Source organism: Anarrhichthys ocellatus, unplaced genomic scaffold (assembly GCF_004355925.1).
Source record: "Anarrhichthys ocellatus isolate YVR2014 unplaced genomic scaffold, GSC_Weel_1.0 scaffold86, whole genome shotgun sequence".
Taxonomy (NCBI): Eukaryota; Metazoa; Chordata; class Actinopteri; order Perciformes; family Anarhichadidae; genus Anarrhichthys; species Anarrhichthys ocellatus.
This window is the reverse complement of record NW_022280116.1, coordinates 424,753-443,718: the sequence shown is the minus strand read 5'-3', so window position 1 is coordinate 443,718 and position 18,966 is coordinate 424,753. Positions and strand designations below refer to the sequence as shown.

The window sequence follows — 18,966 nt, the reverse complement described above, 5'->3', positions numbered from 1 at the left end:
GTTTGTGTTTGACACAAACTATTGAGACGTGTTTAGATAAACTTACCGGTGGTGGGTTTGGTGGCAAGAACGCGAAACTATCAGTTGTATTCGTTTTGTTCTTCCTGGCTGAACTCATGCTGGTACTTGTGCAAAGTTATCATTCATAAGCTAAAGATAGCTAACGATAGTTAGCTCTTTCACTAAACCCCGTGTGTCGTTGCCAGGACCGTTGCTAAGGACGCAACTGTGAGCTCGCGTGAAGCTTTAGCACCACCCATGCGCTGCAGGCACGAGCAGGAGTTAACGGATAGATTATTAGCTAAACTGGCTGCTCAAATTAATAAGATTACCGTTGGAGTTTTGCTAATGTTTTATCTACTTCCCCCTCGTGTGTTTTGTCTTAAAAGCTCACAATGATAACTCGGCTTCAGTAAAGATATTTGATGTTGTCTGGAATACCTCCAGTCTCAATTTGGGAGTTTCAGCGCCCCCTAGCAGTACAGCTGATGGAATAGTCCATTAATGTGAAGTGTGCGGGGGTTACTGATGGTGAGAAAATAAGTTGAATGGAATTTTGTAAATTGTGTCAGAGTATATAAATATATATTAGAATAAAAACACGTTTAGAATAAAAACACGTATTTTACAAATTGTATCGTGTTTGGCTCGTATACCCACGAATCCTGTGATAGACCTCTGCGGAGGTGAAGCATGCCTTCCCTCGGGCTCATGTAGAGTGTATGTACTGGTATGTTATGAGACAACTTGTCACATTCACACTTATAGAGAGTTTCTGGGATGAGCCCTAAAACCCGGAAATGAGCTTTAAGTGGAAAAAAAAACAAAACAATAATTTTCTTGGAAGATGTTTATTTGCCTTAAAATGCTAGCTGAAAACAAATGGCACAGTCACAGTGTCAATTCAAAAACACCAGACCCTGGACACTTTTCATAAATTCTCCAGCTCCTGAAGAATTTAAATGGACAACAGATGAACCACGAGTCAAGACCAAATTATGGTCTATGACAGTCAAGATATATGCCTACAAAATGTATTGGGATGGTAGTTGTAACAACTTCAAGGGTAATTTGACTATGTCTTGATGAATTAGCATGTGTTTTTAAGTTAAATTCTAAATAAATGCAGAAAGCTGTTAGTACTCTCTTTTAAAGTTTGTTTGTGAGTGTAACAGTACTTTTAAATATAAAGGTTAAATATCACTAAAACACCAGGTGGTAAATCTGAGGGTTAGGTGTAAAAGACATACTCCAGTAACTATGCTCAAGGTGCCCTTGAGCAAATAACTATTTCTCATGTGCCATGCTTGGAGGCAGTTTCCCTTCTAATGAACCGACTGCTTCAGTAGAACTGCTAAGCTGCCCCACGCAAAACTCTAGTTGTATTTGGCTTCTTCCAGCTGTGAATATGTACAGTATATGTAAAGCGTGTAAGCCTTCCTCAATATGCAATGACTCTCCTGAATTGCTGCAGCTTATACTATAAAATATTACATAAAACTATCAATTCAAGTATTTACACTTAAATACAAAAGGATAACTTTGGCTCAGATCAACAAAAAAAAAAAACCCTCCCACAAAAAAAAATATCTGAATTAAAGAAATGATCTTGTTTCTTGATAGAGTATAAATACCAACATGTTCTGGTGAATTACATTCTATTTACATACAATGAAAGGGAAATGCTAAATAGCAAATAGCCTCATTATTCAGGACCATTGATTTCTGCTCGTCAACTCAAATTAACTGCAATAAACTGGCTGGAAAATTGGAACCCTGCTAATGCTAAAATTATCTGGAATACCAAAGCATGTTTAAAAGTCGTATCTGCAGTTATACGTCTGCTCTGCTCCAGATCATTTAGAACAGATTTTTTATATATTTATATCAGAGTGGATAAGTGGGATTAGATGCACTTAACCACTCCAAGTGGAATATTACCTGTGAGCGTACAGCCTTTGACATACAGTACAATGTGCTGCATTTGGAGAACCCAACTCTGTTCCACAATGGTAAGGAAGAACAAAGGAATATGCAACCCTCCCAACATATACCAGGCCTACTTTTGGCCTTGCAGTGGCTGAGGAGCTGCTCTTAAAACTGTAAACAGGAGTTTTTCAGCTCTACTTCTTCAGCCCAGGCAGTGTGAGCTCATACCTTAAAAAGAAAGAGAAATTAAAAATCCATTTAAATTTCACTTGAATCAATGAAGCCGTTTGTTTCCCCGCATACAATTCTATAAATTGTTACTATTATAACATAAAACATCAAATATACACAATGACGGTAGGAAGTATTGGTACTTCAATTCACAATACTTCAGCCAAATCATGGAAAAGTAGAAAACTAGGCCCCGTACCATTCTGTGATGCCTTTGACTATATCCAACTGTGAAAGATCTATCATCACCTGTGGACAGGAGCACAACAGGAACATTCAGACAGTTATCCAGATGCTGCAAAAGTGTGACAACCAAAGTAACAAAGACATTGTTTTTGTCAGATCTAAATTGTTTTCTCGCTGTGTTTGTGATTTAAAAAAAAGTTGTTGTCTTTATTTAATTTGTGAAGACGGGTGTAAAAAAGTTTTGGAAGGTGTTTTATTCTCAGGATAATTTTTCTAGTGTTTGTTCTTGTAATACTCATTTGGGCCACAAGAGGCTTAAGCACACCACTACATGGGGTAATGGTGCACTTCAGCCTATAAGTATTACAAGAACAAATGCAATGATCCCGAAAAATACAAATAAAAAAGTGAATTAGAAGTAGTTTCTCTGCAAAACTTTTTTCCCCACTTGTTTCACAGAAAACAATTTAGATCAGTATTTTTTTTTTACTCTCCTCTCAGGGCTTCCGTACAATAATGAGCCAAAGTTTAAGATTCTGCAGCTGATACAGCAGTCTATCACAAATAGCATTACCCACCATGCCAATGTCCTTTCTCTCCCGTGAATGGAACATTTTTCCATTTTTCACTGACACATCCAACATCCTGGTTTGTGCTTCTTGAAGCGACACGTTAAATTCAAACCTGTGATGAAAGAGGGTTTGGCAGAAAGAAACAAGTTCCAGACACTGTCTCAACCGTTGAGCCTCAAACATACAGCAATTACTTCACTTTGGTAATAAGAAATAAAGAAAATGCTTTTTTAGGATGAATCCAGGAGGCTTACGTGTGATCGAAGACAGGATTGACTGTCCTCTTCTTGACATGTGTCCTCTTGCGATGTATCCAGGTTTGGTCAGGGAGAAAATACAGGCGGACATAAGAGTCTGTGCCATTGTCACTGAAGCGGAATAGGTTCCTGCAGGAAACCGGTACACACAACAGGTTACCATAGCTGGTTAACCATATTCAATTGAAGAGAAAATCATTTGTTTGTTCAATTAAAGCAATTAAGTCTTTTGTTATGTTGGATTCAGTCACACTATTTAAACCAAGCAAATACTCACTACCATAAGTATTTTCAAAATAAAACTCTTCTACTGAGGACTGAAAAAGGCACAAACGCACATATGTAAAATCCAAGAATATGTACAGTGTATCAACAACTGAAAGTTGTTTTTTATGTTATCACACAGAAACTGGATTGTGATTTTCTGTGTTCTGAGAACTAAAATGTGTTGAGAGCTTAGCAAATGGGTATATTGCTTGTCAGTATTGGTGCCGCTGGGTGGCACTAGTGAGGCTGGATTTGTCTGCTGTACCTGCAGGATTTAACCAGGACGATGAGTTTGTGCCTCAGGGTGGCATAGCGTACAGTCAGCTGGATCTCCCCAAAGGAACCCTGATGATTCATAATGGCCCTGTGGGGACAGAAAATATTTGTATTGTCACTTGTACTACTTAACTCTTGTTAAATTCCACGTTGATTAGTTCATCACACCTGTAGAAAGGTCAGAGGTCAGTGCACTGAACATCTGAAAAAGACAAAGAGCAAAGCTATAGACTCACTCTGGAAAAGAGGCCCCCTCCGAAAGGTCGAGACGGGACGAAGCGATGGAGTTCTTGGACAGCAGGCTGTGGGAATCTAACTGACTCATGTTTGACAGGGAAGAAGATGGCTGCCAGGTTTCATCAGAGCCATTCTGGTTATCAGCTAGCCACGGCGCAGACGAGGCGCGGGCAGCGGGGCTGGTGCTGGGGGAAAGTGCCGGAGACGAGGCTGTATTGGCGGAGGGAGTGGATACAGGGGCGTTGCTTCCTTGGTTAGTCTGCGGTCTTTGTTGCTTGTTTTGTGGAGGAGGTTCGAGGATAATCATGGGCGGAGGCTTTTCCAGAGTAAGAATCTATTGTGGGATTGAGGACATGGCTAATGTCAGTGACACAATACAAAAGCATCAGTGTAGAAGAGCTCACTTGCAAGTTCTCATAAGCATTGGTTGAAGCAGACAAATGTTGTGGTATATGAGAGTGCATCTTTGTACTCAATGCGTGATGTGCTTGATCGGCCTATGTGTAATGTGAGTTTGTACAGGCTAAATGTATGTGTGTGTGTGTGTGTGCTTGCCAACATTGTGTACCCACCCTGAGAGTGGCTTTCAGCTTGATCTGGCTGTTCGCTCCGGAGCGCTCCAGCTGGAAGCGCTGGTCCAGGGTCATGTCGGAGGTGTTGATGAGGCGACTCAAGGGCAAGTTGAAAACACCGAGCTGAGTCTTCTTCTCATTCACTTTGACCTGGACCACGAGAACACAAACAAAACTATTATCTAAGCAGCCAGTGTAAAAGGTTTTAGACCTCCTGAGAATTTGATTGACTGAAAAAAGATCTAGTTTAACAACATCATCAACATTGGTGTTCCCTCTTTTAGGTTTATTGTGATGAAATTACAAGGTAGCTGACTTTTGACACATACAGGTTAATAAGAATTACTTACTTGTAGCATTTGTAAACAAAATAGAAAGGTGTGTTGCAAACCCTCTGTATGGTGTGTGTGCACCACTAAATGACGAACCTGAACTGTGAGCTGCTGCGTTTTGATGTTATGCACAAAGAAGGTGAAGCCCTGCTCCCACACCGGGTCTTTGGATGCAAAAACAACCTGTGGAAAGAGACGACAGTGACAAGTAATAACTACAGCCGAATGGTTTCAGTGCAAACGGACATGGCAATTTGAAATTAAACTTTTCAGTACAACAGGGACGCGTCCGCCTTCTTGTACAATTCAAGACATTTGAGATATTCTATTAATTTTAGGACGTAAAGAGAAAACGGTGTATTAATGTGATAAAGTAAGAGCCGTACCTTGCTTTTCTGAACATCTTTATCAACAGTCAATTCCACAAAGGAGTCCGGGCAGGCAGTTTTCCTTTTAGTGAGCTGAAAAGAAAGTAAATCAGTGAGACAGCACATGAGTTATATTTTTGGGACAAAATGTTTTCATACATAACACGGACACAGAAAACCTCAGGAACAATAAGGAATATTTGTTAGGGACTATACTGATGGGCTGGGTGACCATTATCAACAATGTTTTCGCTACTACTTGATATCTCAACTGCTTTCAGTGATTGTTTCCCATTTAAGTCTGCTTTCACTTATTACAATAGGCAACAAGCTAACAAGCTAACATTGTGAGTCTGTCTACAAGCAGTCTGTTGCCTTCCAGGCTAGGTAGGCTCTGCATTCCACTCCCCAATACATTGCAGATACACCATACCATCTGGGACACGTAAAACAGATGTTTATGCTGGCAAAAAAAAAACAGAGAAGTAAACTTTTATGATCACTGGAGAAGACTGTGAATGCTACTGGTGGTAGCCACAGCTAGCATGCTAGTATGAGCATGACTGACAACATTCCAAGGGAGAAGAAAAATGTTGAGGTTCACGCAGACACATTTGAGGCTCCAAGAATAACCTACAATTAACTCGACATGTTGGCTGAGACTGTTTACTTTAAAAAATAAACTTGCTAAGTAAGGGTTAGGGGTTGAAAAAAACATCCTTAAGACAAGGCCGTCTTTTCAGTTTTCCTCAACTGCATTTGCTTTGATGCAATGTAGCTCAGGATAATGAAATTGAGAAATCAGTGTTGCCTCTCACACTTCACTTCACTGTATTTTCCAGCAGACCAGCAGAAGGCGTTCAGAAGCAATTGCTGCTAATGACAGTTCAAATCAGGAGAGCCTGTACTGAGATAGACTTGTTTAACAGGGATGGGTCAAAAAAAGTGTCCTAAATTAATTCTTACAATTTGATGACTACCATAATTACCAGACCGGGGGGGGGGGGGGAATATAACATTGGCACAAGTTTGAGTGCTTCAAAAGTGTGTACCAGAAACTGTAAAGTAATAAATGCATTGGAAAGAGGGCAAAGGAGTATAGATATAGTAATTGTTTAACTTTCTCAACAAAGTCCTCCCCTCAAAAATGTTCACACTTAGTTACCAACACTTGTTCATGTTTCTTTCTGCTGGGAACCTCACCCTGAACAAGCCTCAAGGAAGATATCAAAGCAACATGAACACCAGCTGGTAATAACGCACCCACAGGAAGGCACGCACCGGACAAACGGGAAATACCAGCTACGCACAGGGACAAGTACACGGAGGCTTTTGTCTGACATAAGGACAATCAAACTGTAAGACAGTAAGGTGAATGAGAAGCTAGATTACTGCATGATTTAACCTTTAGAGAATAAATATTGGCTTTTTATGAAAGGCCAAAAGAAACCCTAAAAGGGACAGTTCACCCCAAAATTAAAAGTACATATTTTTCTTCTCACCTGTATTGCTATTTATCAATCTAGATTGTTTGGGTGTGAGTTGCATAGTTTTGGAGATATCAGCTGTAGAGATCTCTGCCTTCTCGCCAATACAATGGGACTGTATGGCTCTCGGAATGATGGTTGAAAGAAAATAGTTCCTACATGAAACTGCTCACAACAAGGTCTGTGGATTATCTTGAGTTACTTGGTCATGATTTCTGGAAAGAAACATTGCTGTTGAGTTGTTTTGGGGCGCTTTGAGCACCACGAGCTGAGTGCTGATTTCGGGGTGAACTGTCCCTTTTAAGAAATAATCCCACTTTTCATGTTAGGTGTCGATGAGATATTTGACACCCCCTAGCATATAAGCCCTCAAGCCATTGCCATTCAGTATATTAAATAGCTGTAAGATCTTTAAAAAAGAAAGGTTTAACTGTAGTTGGCGTGTGCTGGAGAAGGAATTACAAGTACCATTCTTTCACACCCTGTGGAGAATGTCCAGCGATAAAACCTTTGTAAGAATGGGTTCCGTTGGACGAGGGGTTGGGCCTCTGCATACCAAACATCCCTAGATTAATATCCATATGCCAAATCAAGTACAAGCTAATGAGTTAAGACAGTATGGGTCTCCTGGCAATGATACGGCTGGTGTTAGACAATTAAAAACTGATTTACCAGAAATGCAATTATGACCAGTAGTGGACTGGTGCTAAAGTTAAATATGCATTCATATTGATTATGTCTATGTAACGCTGTGTTATTCTTAAATTCCTACGACAGAAGGAAAATAAAAAAAAGATTTAAGATGAAGTTTTAAGTATGTATTTTGATGTCTTTGGTACAGTGCTGACTAGTTGTTACAGCATTTAACCTCCTTCTCAAGGGCAGAAATGACCTACTGTACTTTCGTGGTGAACATTCACAAAAAAAGTGAATCAAAATCTAGAACAAAAGAAGATCCCTAAGGCCAGCCTAGATTAGCACCGGGCAGCTTACCCGAGCTTCCTTTGAGTGCTTCCCCTGTTTCTGATGCTCGGTGATCTCGTTGTGGTCTTTCTGGAGTCAGAGCACAAGAACACACATCAGTACATCTCTCTATCCACGTTGTATCATCTGTTCTCAACAACAACAACATCATCCCGATTAGAAGCTACTTACTGGTAGGTTTGAGGCATTGTCCAGATAGACTGCGAGCATAGCACAAGCAAGGCCGTCTGCAGACTGGAAGAAAGCAATACACGATTTACACCCGAGAAATATGTTGTTGTTTTCTATTTTGGGGTGAACTGTCATTTTAAGATTGTAGAATAACAAAAAAATATGTATAGTATAAATGTTAATGAAAATTTGGATGGGTCAATAATGACGCTACCTCCCTCAGCAGGCTGGGGTCAGTCTTGAGGGAAAACCACTGGAGCTTGAGACGGACCTCTCCATTCTGGACGTCTTCCAGAGGAAACCACTACAGCAGCAATGGAGATTAATTTATCATCATGACATGTATGTATATGAAAGCCTGCATTTAAATAGAGAAAATGCGAAGGCTTAGAAAAGGCATTAGCGTTGAAACATTTCTTTCCATTCTTAAAAAATGCTGCTTCTGCAAATTCTCGAGATATTTCTCTTTTTTTTGTACCTATTGCAAAGAAAATAATGTACTTGTTAGGCACAAATTACATTATACCTTGTATCCAGAATATTAGTTAAAAGCTCACCTGATCCATTTCTATATCCTTTTTTACTCTTCCCAAATCAAGGTGATACCTGAAATGATAATTTAAAAATTAAAACGTGTTTGTGCAAGCTACTGTATTGTAAAATTTCAACCAAGCAACCATGTTAAGTGCCATGTATGGCAGGGTAAAAAGAAATTCAAAAGTTTCCATATTTGAGAAGCTCTGTATATAGTAAAGTGAATAAAACACGTGCGACTAATTAGAAATTTTCTTACGATCCAAGAAAGTCGTCTTTATCCGTGTCGTCGTCGTAGAGTTCCACCTCCAGCTCTTGCCCCGGGGCTTCATGGACCACGAACTGCACACAGATGAAGGAAAGGTGGACGGTGGAGAGTCAGTGTTTAGATCAGAATACCTAATTAGATTTCTACCACATTTAGAGAAAGGCTGCAGCACGCCACGAAGACACGGGACATTAGATGATGCACCTGGAAGTGCAAACGTTTGTACTGAAAAAAAAAAGTAAAAATTGGAGGAAATTGTCACATGCTGGAGACAACCTCAGCTCCCAAACAATGGACCTCAAGCCTCAATAACACCATATAAGGCTACGCGTCCTGACCCATATGTCCTACATTGAAGTCCTGCCTTCAGAGATCCATAAAGGAAAGTTATAGGTTATACTAAAAAGGTTATACCAATATGACGGAAGTTTTCCCGTGATACCCCGTTTACTCTACCTCATACACTTCGTTCCACTTGGGGTGCAAATTCTCTTTGACGATCTTGCTCTTGAAATGTCGGTTGCCCACCCTGAGCGTCGCATAGGGGTCTGATTTGCCCTTCACTAAACCCATCATGAATGTGTCCTTCGCCAACAGGTCTCTAGCCTCCAGCAGGTGGACCCTCACCACACCCTGAGGAGCAGACAAGGACAGATCCAAACTAGCAATACTGTCTCGTATGAAATCAACACAAAAAAAAACACAAAATCTTTACCCACAATTGTCATAAAAGCAATTGTTTTTATTTTGAAAGGGGGAATTTTATCCTAAAATATGCAATATAGTTAAGTATAAAAAAAACATGCAAGTGACTGCAGGTGATCAGATGAAGATCAAACTGTAACATGGAAAGTACTATCGTACATACCCGAGGTAATGGGAACCTCATCTGGTCCACTTTGACCTGGTCTACGAGGGGCACGCACATGCGGTTGGGCAACACCATGAGCGAGGCAATGATGTCCATGATGGTCTCTTCAGACAGCGAGCTGGACGGGGGACAGATGAGACGAGAGAGTTTACCGAACTAAACGGGCGAGACGCCGGTGTGAACGTTAGAACTCCAACAAGAAAAAGGACGGACATCGTGAGATTCGTGGTGGAAGCTCACCTGAAGGCAGGGCTGTCCAAGAGGTTGGTCATGCCGGTCCAGTTGATTTGTAGGGTCTGGAAAAAAAAAAGTAAAATAATGTAAGCGTTTTAAACTTGGCTAATCCCACTTGGTTTAGTTGACGGCCTTACGGTCATTAAAACATCACTCACGGGGCGGCGCATGAAAAAAAAGGTGACTCCTCCCACCAGTGGCGCTTCACCAATAAGAGGCTCCAAAATGACCCTCATCATCCCCTGGAGCTGGAAGAGTCAAGAGAGTTTTTTTTTGTTTTTTTACAAGACTAGTAAACACATGCGATGATGGTGGTGGCGATGATGATGATGATGATAATACAAGTTATACAGAGGCTAAGAAATAAACGAGATGCCCACTTTAAGTCCCTTGACGCCGGCTGTGATTGGCGGCTTCACTTCAGCGTCGATGTCCACGTCACCTTCGTAACTGTGAAGAGAACAAGTTCTGGTGAGACGTGAATGACTGCGGCTCGGAACAGAGCAAAAAAAGGTTTAAACACCAAATGATAAGCTCCGACGTGAGAAACGTGTCCGACCAACCATATATTCAGGTCCAGCACCACCTCCCTCTGATCCACTTCATCCGTGTATGCCTTCATCCCAGTGATCCGGAGAGGCTGGAATTAAGGGGAACACGTTAACCTGTGGGCTTTGCTTTACAAAACATGTAGCCATTAATCAGATTTAATTGCTGATTGAACACACTGACATTCGGGAGGATTTCAATGGCTTTAATGACAAACGCAAACTCACTACGTGGCCAAAGTGGACCTTGGTGAAAGTGAACATCTTGAGCGCGGGGCTGGAGAGCCTGATGGCCGGCTGGATGTTCTCCTTGAGGAGCTTCTCCATGTACATCCCAAAGAAAGGCCAGGCCTGCTCCAACACCTGAACACGCAAAGCAAAATCAATTCCACACCCTAACTAAGCAGCAGATACAACTTCACATGCACTTGGAAATAGAGGGCACACTTAAAAGGCACTATATAGCAAAGGCGTAGGTTTGGTCTCAGCATTGGTAGGGACACTGCCAGCCCCCCCGCTATATAAAAACAACTTAGTTGATATTATGTTGAACAGGCAAACTTTATTAAAATATATTAACATTTGTGTAACTTCGAACTGATTTAAATATAATAACAGTAACAAAACCTTAGTTTAAATACAAAACAGTATTCTGCACCAAATAAATTATAATAATAATAATAAATAATTAAATAAATGAATAAAAAACGTTCTGCTAAAATGCCAATATACAGTAACATATAGTAATTCTATATGCCAAAAAAAGACAAAAATAAAGAAAAATAAATCTATTCTGCAGCACTTAATAGGCTATAAATAAAGTGCTTTCCTCCTTTATGCAATTATTAGTAGTGCTGGGCAACGATTACAATTTTTAATCGCGATTAATCGGATGGATGTTTTGCGATTAATCGAGATTAATCTCATTGTTATGGCAAAATTCAATAATGAATTCAAAAGTAGTGTATTGCGCACTTTTATTTTAAAAGTACTGCTATATGAACAAAAGGGCAATAACATTTGGTTTCCAAACACTTTAAACAAATCAGGTTATTTTTAACAGCAGTAGTCCCTTTACACAGCAGCAGTTCAATCTCTTCACTATCTGTGCTCAGTGTGTGACTTTATGTGAAACGTTCCACTGCTGTGCAACAGGAATAAAATGTTTCAGCAAGTTTCAGCAAAAAATGTCTGTCTTCATGACAGTCAGAGCATGTGAATGCAGCTCTACTGTTCAGCAATATAATGCTGTAACTCCGAGGTGATGATGGTTACCCAGCGATCAAAGAATAAAGACACTTTACGCACAATTTAGGTGTATTTTCCCTTTAACTCACGAGATGCAGGTAGCATGTTTTATACTTAATGTGAATATAGTTCATGCTTTGTTGGCATCTTATTCTGAAAACCGGATGTTGGTCTGAAGAAACCGGATGTTGTCTCACGTTAATCTTTCCACTAACTTTCAAAGTCCTTCGCTCGCTCCCGATCTGTGCCGTTTGAATGCGTTTAGCGTGAATTTCAGCATATAGGTGCACTAACATGTAAGTGTCTGCTGAGTTGACCACGGAGATCTGAGTGTCTGCTGACTTTACCGCAACGATGTCCAGTAGTCTCCATTCCTCCACCGCTGCCAGTGAGCAACGGACTTTCAAAATAAAAAAAAAGCGCTATAAAATAATTGTCGGCGTTAATTAATTAATGCGTTAACGCGATAATAATGCGTTAACTTGCCCAGCACTAATAATAATACGAATGAGTTTGCAAATATATTGTGCAAAATTATTTTTTCTAACAGGCAATTCAAATTAACAAAATATTGGTGGGGACAATTGTGTCTTTCCCAAACTTTGGTCGTGACTAGTCCCTATGGACCATATGCAAACCTACGCCCTTGCTATATAGTATGCATCAAAATGTTTAAAGCATGCATTGCAGTTAGCAGAAATATGAAACACATACAGTTGGATTTTGGTGCGGTCATTGTAAAAGCATCAACGGGATTTAGCCGGTTCCAGAAGTCATAAAAAAAAGGTAAGAAGACAACTTTATCTTGATACTGTACCTTGTTAACCCAGTCAACTTTTTCCACCTCAGGAAAGTGGACCTTTGGAAAAAGAAAAAAAAAAAAAAAAAAAAAAAAAAAAAAGATAGTGAAGTTAGAAGTGGGTTTGTTAGTACATAGTTAGTAGCATGCATGATGGCGGTGATGGAAGACATAATCGTGTCAATAATTATTAATTTTACATCATGCAAATTTCAAGATTGCTTTAGTTAAATTAGTCAACAAAAAAATCATTCAAATTAAAAAAAATATTTAAAAAATGGTGGATCCAGAAACATTATGCACATTTTCACCCATTTCTGAAAAATCGGCAGCATTCCATAGTAAAAAAAAGAAAAAAGAAAAAGTTGACATGGGCAAGCACAGCTGTATTTGTTATTTAGTGCTTACCAACGCTCCTTTTGCAGCATCAAAGCTGTGGACTGTAACAGAGGTTTGGAATCATCATGTTATAGTACGGAGACTCTGAGCATCTAATCCAAAAGTATCATCAGTGAGAGCTACCCAAGACCCCCCCCCCCCCACATACACAAACACACATACATAGATACAAAGAGAGAGTGGGCTGCAAGACAATAACTAAAAAGGTGAACTGATCTAGTGTGCATTTCACATCTGATCTAGTGTGCATTTCACATCTGATCTAGTGTGCATTTCACATCTGATCTAGTGTGCATTTCACATTCCTCTGCCATTAGAAGAACCCTTCTCGCTGTCTCTCTCCCTTTTCAGTTCCCATGAGTCACTGTTAAAAGTGGGTGTGGTGCAACCAAACAGGCAGAGCAGCGAAACCCTCCCAACACACATAGCTTCACCCAACTCTGAGCATCCAGCATCTAGGCCCAAGTCTGGCATGTCATGCAAATACAGTGCAGTGTAGTCAAGGCAACGGAGAGCGTAGAAGTCCCACAGTGTGTGTGTGTGTGTGTGTGTGGGGCCTTATTGTTTCAGGATATTTCACACGACTTGGTTTCAGTGCAGTGAAGCCCAAAAAAAACACAGCAGACACAGTTTCGACTTCTGAAGGTTGGACCTCTCCACTGGGAAGTTGCCGTGTTCGATCTCTCTGCTGCCTATGGCTACCGAAGTGCCCTTGAGCAAGGCAGCTCACACATACATGTGCAGTAAAAGGATAGAAATCTGCATTCCACGTTAGGACACTAATACGTACCCACGTTGCCATCTGCAAGCCACTTTGCAGCTCCCGGTTCACCTCCTGGGTCTCGTTGTCCACAAAGTTGATGGCGGTTCCGATCCGGGCGTCTTTCACCTGGCGATTCTTCTTCCACCAAGTGGCCATCACCATGCAGAGGAGCACCCAGCTGATACTGAGGCCCAGGTATCCGGTCAGATACACGGGGTAGAAGACGAAGACGGCTCGGCCGAAGTACGACAGGAACTCCATCAGGACGCGGTTGACAGTGGAGGAGTCCAGCTTCTCCGCGCTGTCGCTCTCCGCGAGCCCACCGGCTCCCGCCCGCGGGTACGTCGGTCCGGCAGCGGACGCCATCAGGGTCGGACTCCGGTTTTTCCTCGAAGTCCCGAACGCTAACTGTGCCTTGAACGGATTGATGTACTTGCGTAATTTCGGCTCAGTTTTGCGCAGCTTTATCGGGGAAAGCGAAACAGGGACGCCAATCTACCGCACAACCCATGTGGGCAGTGATACAGCGAGTCGTGACGGTCCTAAAACTTCCGTGTTTGAAACATCCCAAAAAAAAAAAGCAGGTAGACACACCTGTGGCGGCTGTGGGTGGGGACCGCGCTCAACAACAAAAAAGAAATTCCACCCTAAAATCAAAAGGCAACCTTTAATTATAGGAGCGTATTTTTGTATTATTTTATACTTCTACCGCTTTATTATATTTGTATAATGTTTATGTACTCTTCATCATTTTATAGAAGTATGCAGTGTTTTATTACATTTTGTTACCGTAAATGTTTAATTATTATTTATTTATTTTACTTCTACAGCTTTATTATAGTTGTATAATGTATATGTACTCTTCATCATTTTATATTTTGTGGACGTCTGCAGTTTTTTTATTGGATTTTGTTACCGTAAATATTTTTGTGAATGCGCCAGTTTTTATAGAAATCAAAGTCACATTGCTAGTAGAGCAGCGGTGGTTTTCCATTTCTGTTGAATGCAAAGTAACTCCCAATGTCCCAGCATCAGGAGAAATGTATCTGCACTGATGCAGTCTCACCTGCAGAGGGAGCCAGAGAGCTCAACAGAGCACCTCATTTTAATAAAGCTGTGTGACAACACATCTGTGATTTTCCAGACCTTTCTGTAATACTGTCTCACTTAGGAGTAATAATGCGCTCGTGTGTGTTTCGTTAACGAACATGCATAAGCAGGCAAATTCACTTTCAAACGTTGACGTGCATATTTAAGACCAAGAAGGCAGCACCTGCATGCAAGGACTTCAAAGAAGTTTATGATCTTGATAGAAGTGATAGCATCATTGCAAAGTAAAGCATTCTAAAGGATGTTTTTGTTATTGCAAATATTTTATTTTAAATACGCCTTCTGGATCTTTATTATAGAGCAAGCGTATACGTTTATAGATGTGTTTATTACAAGGAAAGCTATTTACGGCCCCGAAGTGGAAAAACAAGTGATAAATCAAACAGTGGTGTCTGTGTTAAAATATTAGAATCTTTATTGTATAGGTTTGAAATAAATAACTTTGACAGGTAAACTGAGGGGTTTATGAGGGGATATGGAAAGTGTTAACTCATTATTTGACATTGAGTGACATCAAATATCTTATCTGAATGATGAACTGCGTCATGTTTATATACAGTATGTATATATAGAAATGTAACGGTATAATAGGAAAGATTTGACAAATTCCACCTTTCAAAAGGTATGTAAGGAATATGTTTGTTAAAGGAAAACCAAACAAAACATGACTATAAAACAAAATGTGAAAACTAGTAATTTTAACATGTATGCTCCTATAATAGACAAAAGCTGAAAACAAATATAGAAATGGAGCAATTAGCTGTGTGTTAAATATACAGAAAGCAATGGACACATGAGTGTGCTTGTATTAACTTTTATTTGTGCAGGCCGGTTTACTGGAACAGCGGTTAACTTTCACTTTCAAAACCAAAAGTGATTGGTGACCTGATCTACACATGCATGCCAGATGAGCTTTTTACCATCCCATCATTTCCTGGAGCAGCGCAGGTGCTTTCCATCGTCCGCCCACGGGCCACAAACAGTGTGCAGGGTTCAGTGAAATTACAAAGCAATAACAAACAGACAGAATGTTTGGACAACCCTTTCTTTTCATTCTTTTGATTTCTCCTTGCATAATTATTCCGTAGCACGATAGAGATTATTTCAAGGCACTACATGGATCCGAGTATTAATATCTTCATAACTGACCCTAGTGGTCATTACAGGTTGCTTGTAAACAAGGACATGACTATTATTATATTAGTGCACCAATTGGAAGTATAAACCAAATATCTGAAGAAAAACATGAATCAGTTATTAAATACTGTAAGGCAGTGTCGGGCATTAGGCGTTTGTTTGTCTCGGTGCATGGCTGTGTCACTTGAACGTAATCAAATATTCGGGACACGCCTGGCTGTCGTGGAAGATCACGAACATGGTGGGGTTGGCCAAGCGGTCCACGACGCTGTCGTATATCTGAATGGAGACGGCGCCACCCTTGGCCGGCGGTGCGATCATGCCTTGTTTTCCGACAGTGAAATCCCCCGTCAGCACTCGACAGAGGTACATGCACTTCTCCCCACTTTGATTGGGCTTGGAATAGGTGTCATGGGCTGAATAGGCAGCGCCGACGGCAAAGTAGGTGCCGTTGCCGTAACAAGCAGCTGAAAAATGCGGAAAGATATTGAGTTAATCCGCAGTGTTACTTGCATTAATTGTCTCTCGTTTTCTGTGTGTTTTCAAAGTAGATATTCAGAAATAACTGCAACAACACTACAACCGTAGTGTTCTAAACATCTATTGGAATAACACTGAGGTACAAAACTGATTTAAACATATATGCTTCATTGTGATGTAAAAACTACTCATGGACATTAAAGGAATGCGATGTGTCAGTGTCTTCGATAGTTTAAGGAAGCCTCTGACAAGACAGTGTCCCGTATTTTCGACCTAAAGCTCCTCACCGTTCTTTCCTGCGTAGCTCCTGTTGAAGCCGTGCTCGTTGATGTGGGCCACGGTGTCGTGGCTGGTGCCATGGAAGAGGCGCCTCTCGTTGTTTTGGTGATTGTTTCTCTGCTCCATGTCGCGCTTCTTGATCTGTAAGCTCTTCCACAATATGGGGTTCTGGATCCTCTCAATCTAAGGAGGAGGGGGAAAACATTTTTGAGTGTTTGTGTCCATAACATGAACTGCTTTTCCTGATAATGGATTTTTTATAGATTTGATTAATCAGAAAAAACGGATATGGGATTGGTGTGTTAATGTCACCTGATGACAAGACAGGTGAAATGTGGCAGATAAAAAACATCATTCATTGAATAGGAGTGCACGTTAGATGCAGTCTACCTTAATAACGGTTTGGTTGCATGTGGCCTGGAACAGATTGAGGATTTCGGTGTGCTCCGCTGCCCCAACCTTGATGAGGACGGCCAGACTCGAGGTGTTGGCTGGCATCTTATCCCAGTGTTCAGACGCGTCTTCGTCTAGCGGCGTAATAAACAATTTCATTTTTGTTATTCCTGGGGTCAACAAGGCATTGTTTTGCAATTTTGAAGCAAAAAAACAAAATCTGTGACCATGACCAGATAACAACATACATTATACAACAATTCTGACAAAGCTGTCCAAAAAAAAATGCATGCTAACACCTGAGAATTATTTTACCGACTTAACGGACTCAAATCCGGTGTGAATGCACTTTATTCTGGCTTCATAGTGAAGATATAATCAGTTTATCCTGCGTTATTGTGGATGTTAGGCAGGACACAGAAGCACGGTGGCAACAGCTAGCATGCTTCTACTTATCAGAGGACACGGGTAAGATACCTTTCAGTTTGTCAATGCGCTGTATCTGTAGGACTTGCCCCTGGTTATCAGTTGCAGGTCCCTTTGGCATGGTGACGGTGTAGTCATGACTTAGGACTGTAACTTTTACGCTCGCTAGCTTATTTTCCAAAGCTTGCTCAAGCTTGAAGTTGGCCATTAAATCGAAACTCATAAACTGAAGCCCCGGCTGCTGGTACTGCCAGTCTGCCACTGTGGCCGACTGCTCTGCTCTCCTCTTTAGCTCGTCCTTATCTCTGGCCGACCTCAGCATCGCGTGGATCTCGTGGCTGGCTCTGAGCACGTCCTTGCTGAGCCCGTCGATGGTCAGCGAGGCCTGGGCGTTCTTGCTCTCGGTCCTTATCGTCACGTCCATGGTCTTCTGGATGTCAACAATGCGCTGGTGGTCCGCATCGGAGAATCCGAGGATGGAGTTGTCTGGGATGCAGAGGCTGTTTTGTTCTTGGGTTATCAGTTGGTCGAGCTGCTGTTTGGCCAAGTCCACGCGGGCCTGCGACTCGCCACAGATGTGGAAGGAAGCAGGGTCCACTTTCAGAGCCTCGATGACAAAATCCCCCTCTCTCTGTGGCTTGTCGCCACTTGGTCCCCTGACAAATAATGCTGAGGGAACAAATTCAGAGATCTGCATCAGGATTGAACATTTAAAAGTGATCATGGATGAAAGAAAATGAGCACTGAAACGATTCTCCTCACTGCACTTACATTTGATTTTGGAGCCGATGTTTCCCCAGAGCCCACCTTTATCTTTCGGGTCAGTGGCTTCCCTTTGGTGCATACTGTTATAGAAGTCTTTCAGCATGGGCGGCTGGAAAATGACTATTCGAATTGTCTTCAGGGGGCCGGGAGTGTTTTGGCTCAACGCGTCAATCACTGCATCCAGCATGGCGTCCGCCACCTGCTTCGCCTGTACGTTGCCTTGACCTGAAGTGGGACAGCGTGAATTTCAGAGTTCTACTCATGTACACAAACACCTCAACCAAGATTGGGTCCTGCCAACAAATCTCACCTGTGCCGATGGCAGGAAATGAGACAGAAGTGTATGAGTTGGTCACACACATTTGCAGTGAGTCTTTCACACCCTTCTTGATTTTGACTGGGTCCGTCTGTCCAATTAGGTGGAGGATCTTCTTACACTTGAGGTTGCCTGGCTGGGTTATTATCATGCCTGGGTTGGGCTGGGCACCTAAAGGTGTTGACAGTGGATTTGAATGACTCTGAACTTTGACAGCCATGTCACGTGTGTTTTAAAGCAATACTTCTTTTTGGAACAATCTTGAGTTATGAATAGAGAATTGGCTTAATGATTGACTCTTTATCCATGTCATTACAGTACCAAGCAAGATAAATGTTACACTGTGTTTGATGGCAAATCTTTGTGTAAATGTTTCCTTACCAAGGGTTGCGCATTCCGCTTCTACAGCCGGACCCGCTTCATCCAGAATGGCCTTGGATACTCCTAGAGAAGAGGAATATTGAAACAAACATCATATACAAAATCAATATCTATATCTATATATATATCTACATCTATATCTATAT

General features: G+C 41.3%; 3 protein-coding genes across 7 annotated transcripts in view; all 3 read right to left on the bottom strand.

Annotated features, from left to right (window-relative positions):
• Positions 1–201, bottom strand: part of dnah7 (dynein, axonemal, heavy chain 7) — a 69,934-nt gene extending 69,733 nt beyond the window's left edge. For both annotated transcript variants that reach the window (XM_031874988.1, XM_031874989.1), the window contains exon 1: positions 47–201. In XM_031874988.1, the coding sequence (XP_031730848.1) occupies positions 47–118 (72 nt within the window). In that variant the 5' untranslated portion in view covers positions 119–201. The remainder of the gene's footprint in view (positions 1–46) is intronic.
• A 365-nt stretch (positions 202–566) lies between these two features.
• Positions 567–14,091, bottom strand: esyt3 (extended synaptotagmin-like protein 3). The gene is made up of 23 exons (XM_031875094.1): positions 13,561–14,091; positions 12,390–12,431; positions 10,553–10,687; positions 10,340–10,416; positions 10,157–10,226; positions 9,935–10,024; positions 9,783–9,838; positions 9,540–9,660; positions 9,128–9,304; positions 8,663–8,745; positions 8,427–8,475; positions 8,084–8,173; positions 7,870–7,932; positions 7,708–7,767; positions 5,246–5,320; positions 4,956–5,042; positions 4,528–4,677; positions 3,955–4,289; positions 3,708–3,806; positions 3,173–3,304; positions 2,925–3,030; positions 2,360–2,409; positions 567–2,157 (listed from the first exon to the last, which is right to left on the bottom strand). Exons 1-23 carry the CDS (start codon positions 13,897–13,899, stop codon positions 2,124–2,126), a joined length of 2,520 nt encoding a protein of 839 aa, XP_031730954.1. The 5' UTR covers positions 13,900–14,091; the 3' UTR covers positions 567–2,123.
• Positions 14,092–15,074: 983 nt separating this feature from the next.
• The window catches only part of parp14rs1 (poly(ADP-ribose) polymerase family member 14-related sequence 1), a 25,997-nt gene continuing 22,105 nt past the window's right edge, over positions 15,075–18,966 (bottom strand). For 3 of the 4 annotated variants that reach the window (XM_031875024.1, XM_031875023.1, XM_031875025.1), the window contains 7 exons: positions 18,821–18,883; positions 18,434–18,610; positions 18,130–18,348; positions 17,410–18,027; positions 16,930–17,066; positions 16,548–16,722; positions 15,076–16,247 (listed from right to left, as the gene is read on the bottom strand). In XM_031875024.1, coding sequence (XP_031730884.1) covers positions 15,961–16,247; positions 16,548–16,722; positions 16,930–17,066; positions 17,410–18,027; positions 18,130–18,348; positions 18,434–18,610; positions 18,821–18,883 — 1,676 coding nt within the window. In that variant the 3' untranslated portion in view covers positions 15,076–15,960. Of the gene's footprint in view, positions 16,248–16,547; positions 16,723–16,929; positions 17,067–17,409; positions 18,028–18,129; positions 18,349–18,433; positions 18,611–18,820; positions 18,884–18,966 lie in introns of all 4 variants that reach the window. The other variant, XM_031875026.1, reaches the window with a different exon arrangement.

Excerpts from the sequence above, each read along its gene's own strand:
- esyt3 (XM_031875094.1), bottom strand. The coding sequence starts at position 13,899 with ATGGCGTCCGCTGCCGGACCGACGTACCCGCGGGCGGGAGCCGGTGGG. Across the intron at positions 10,025-10,156 it reads CCGGCGTCAAGGGACTTAAA|CTCCAGGGGATGATGAGGGT; the intron begins GTGGGCATCTCG and ends TGACTCTTCCAG. Across the intron at positions 7,768-7,869 it reads ACAATGCCTCAAACCTACCA|AAAGACCACAACGAGATCAC; the intron begins GTAAGTAGCTTC and ends CTCTGACTCCAG.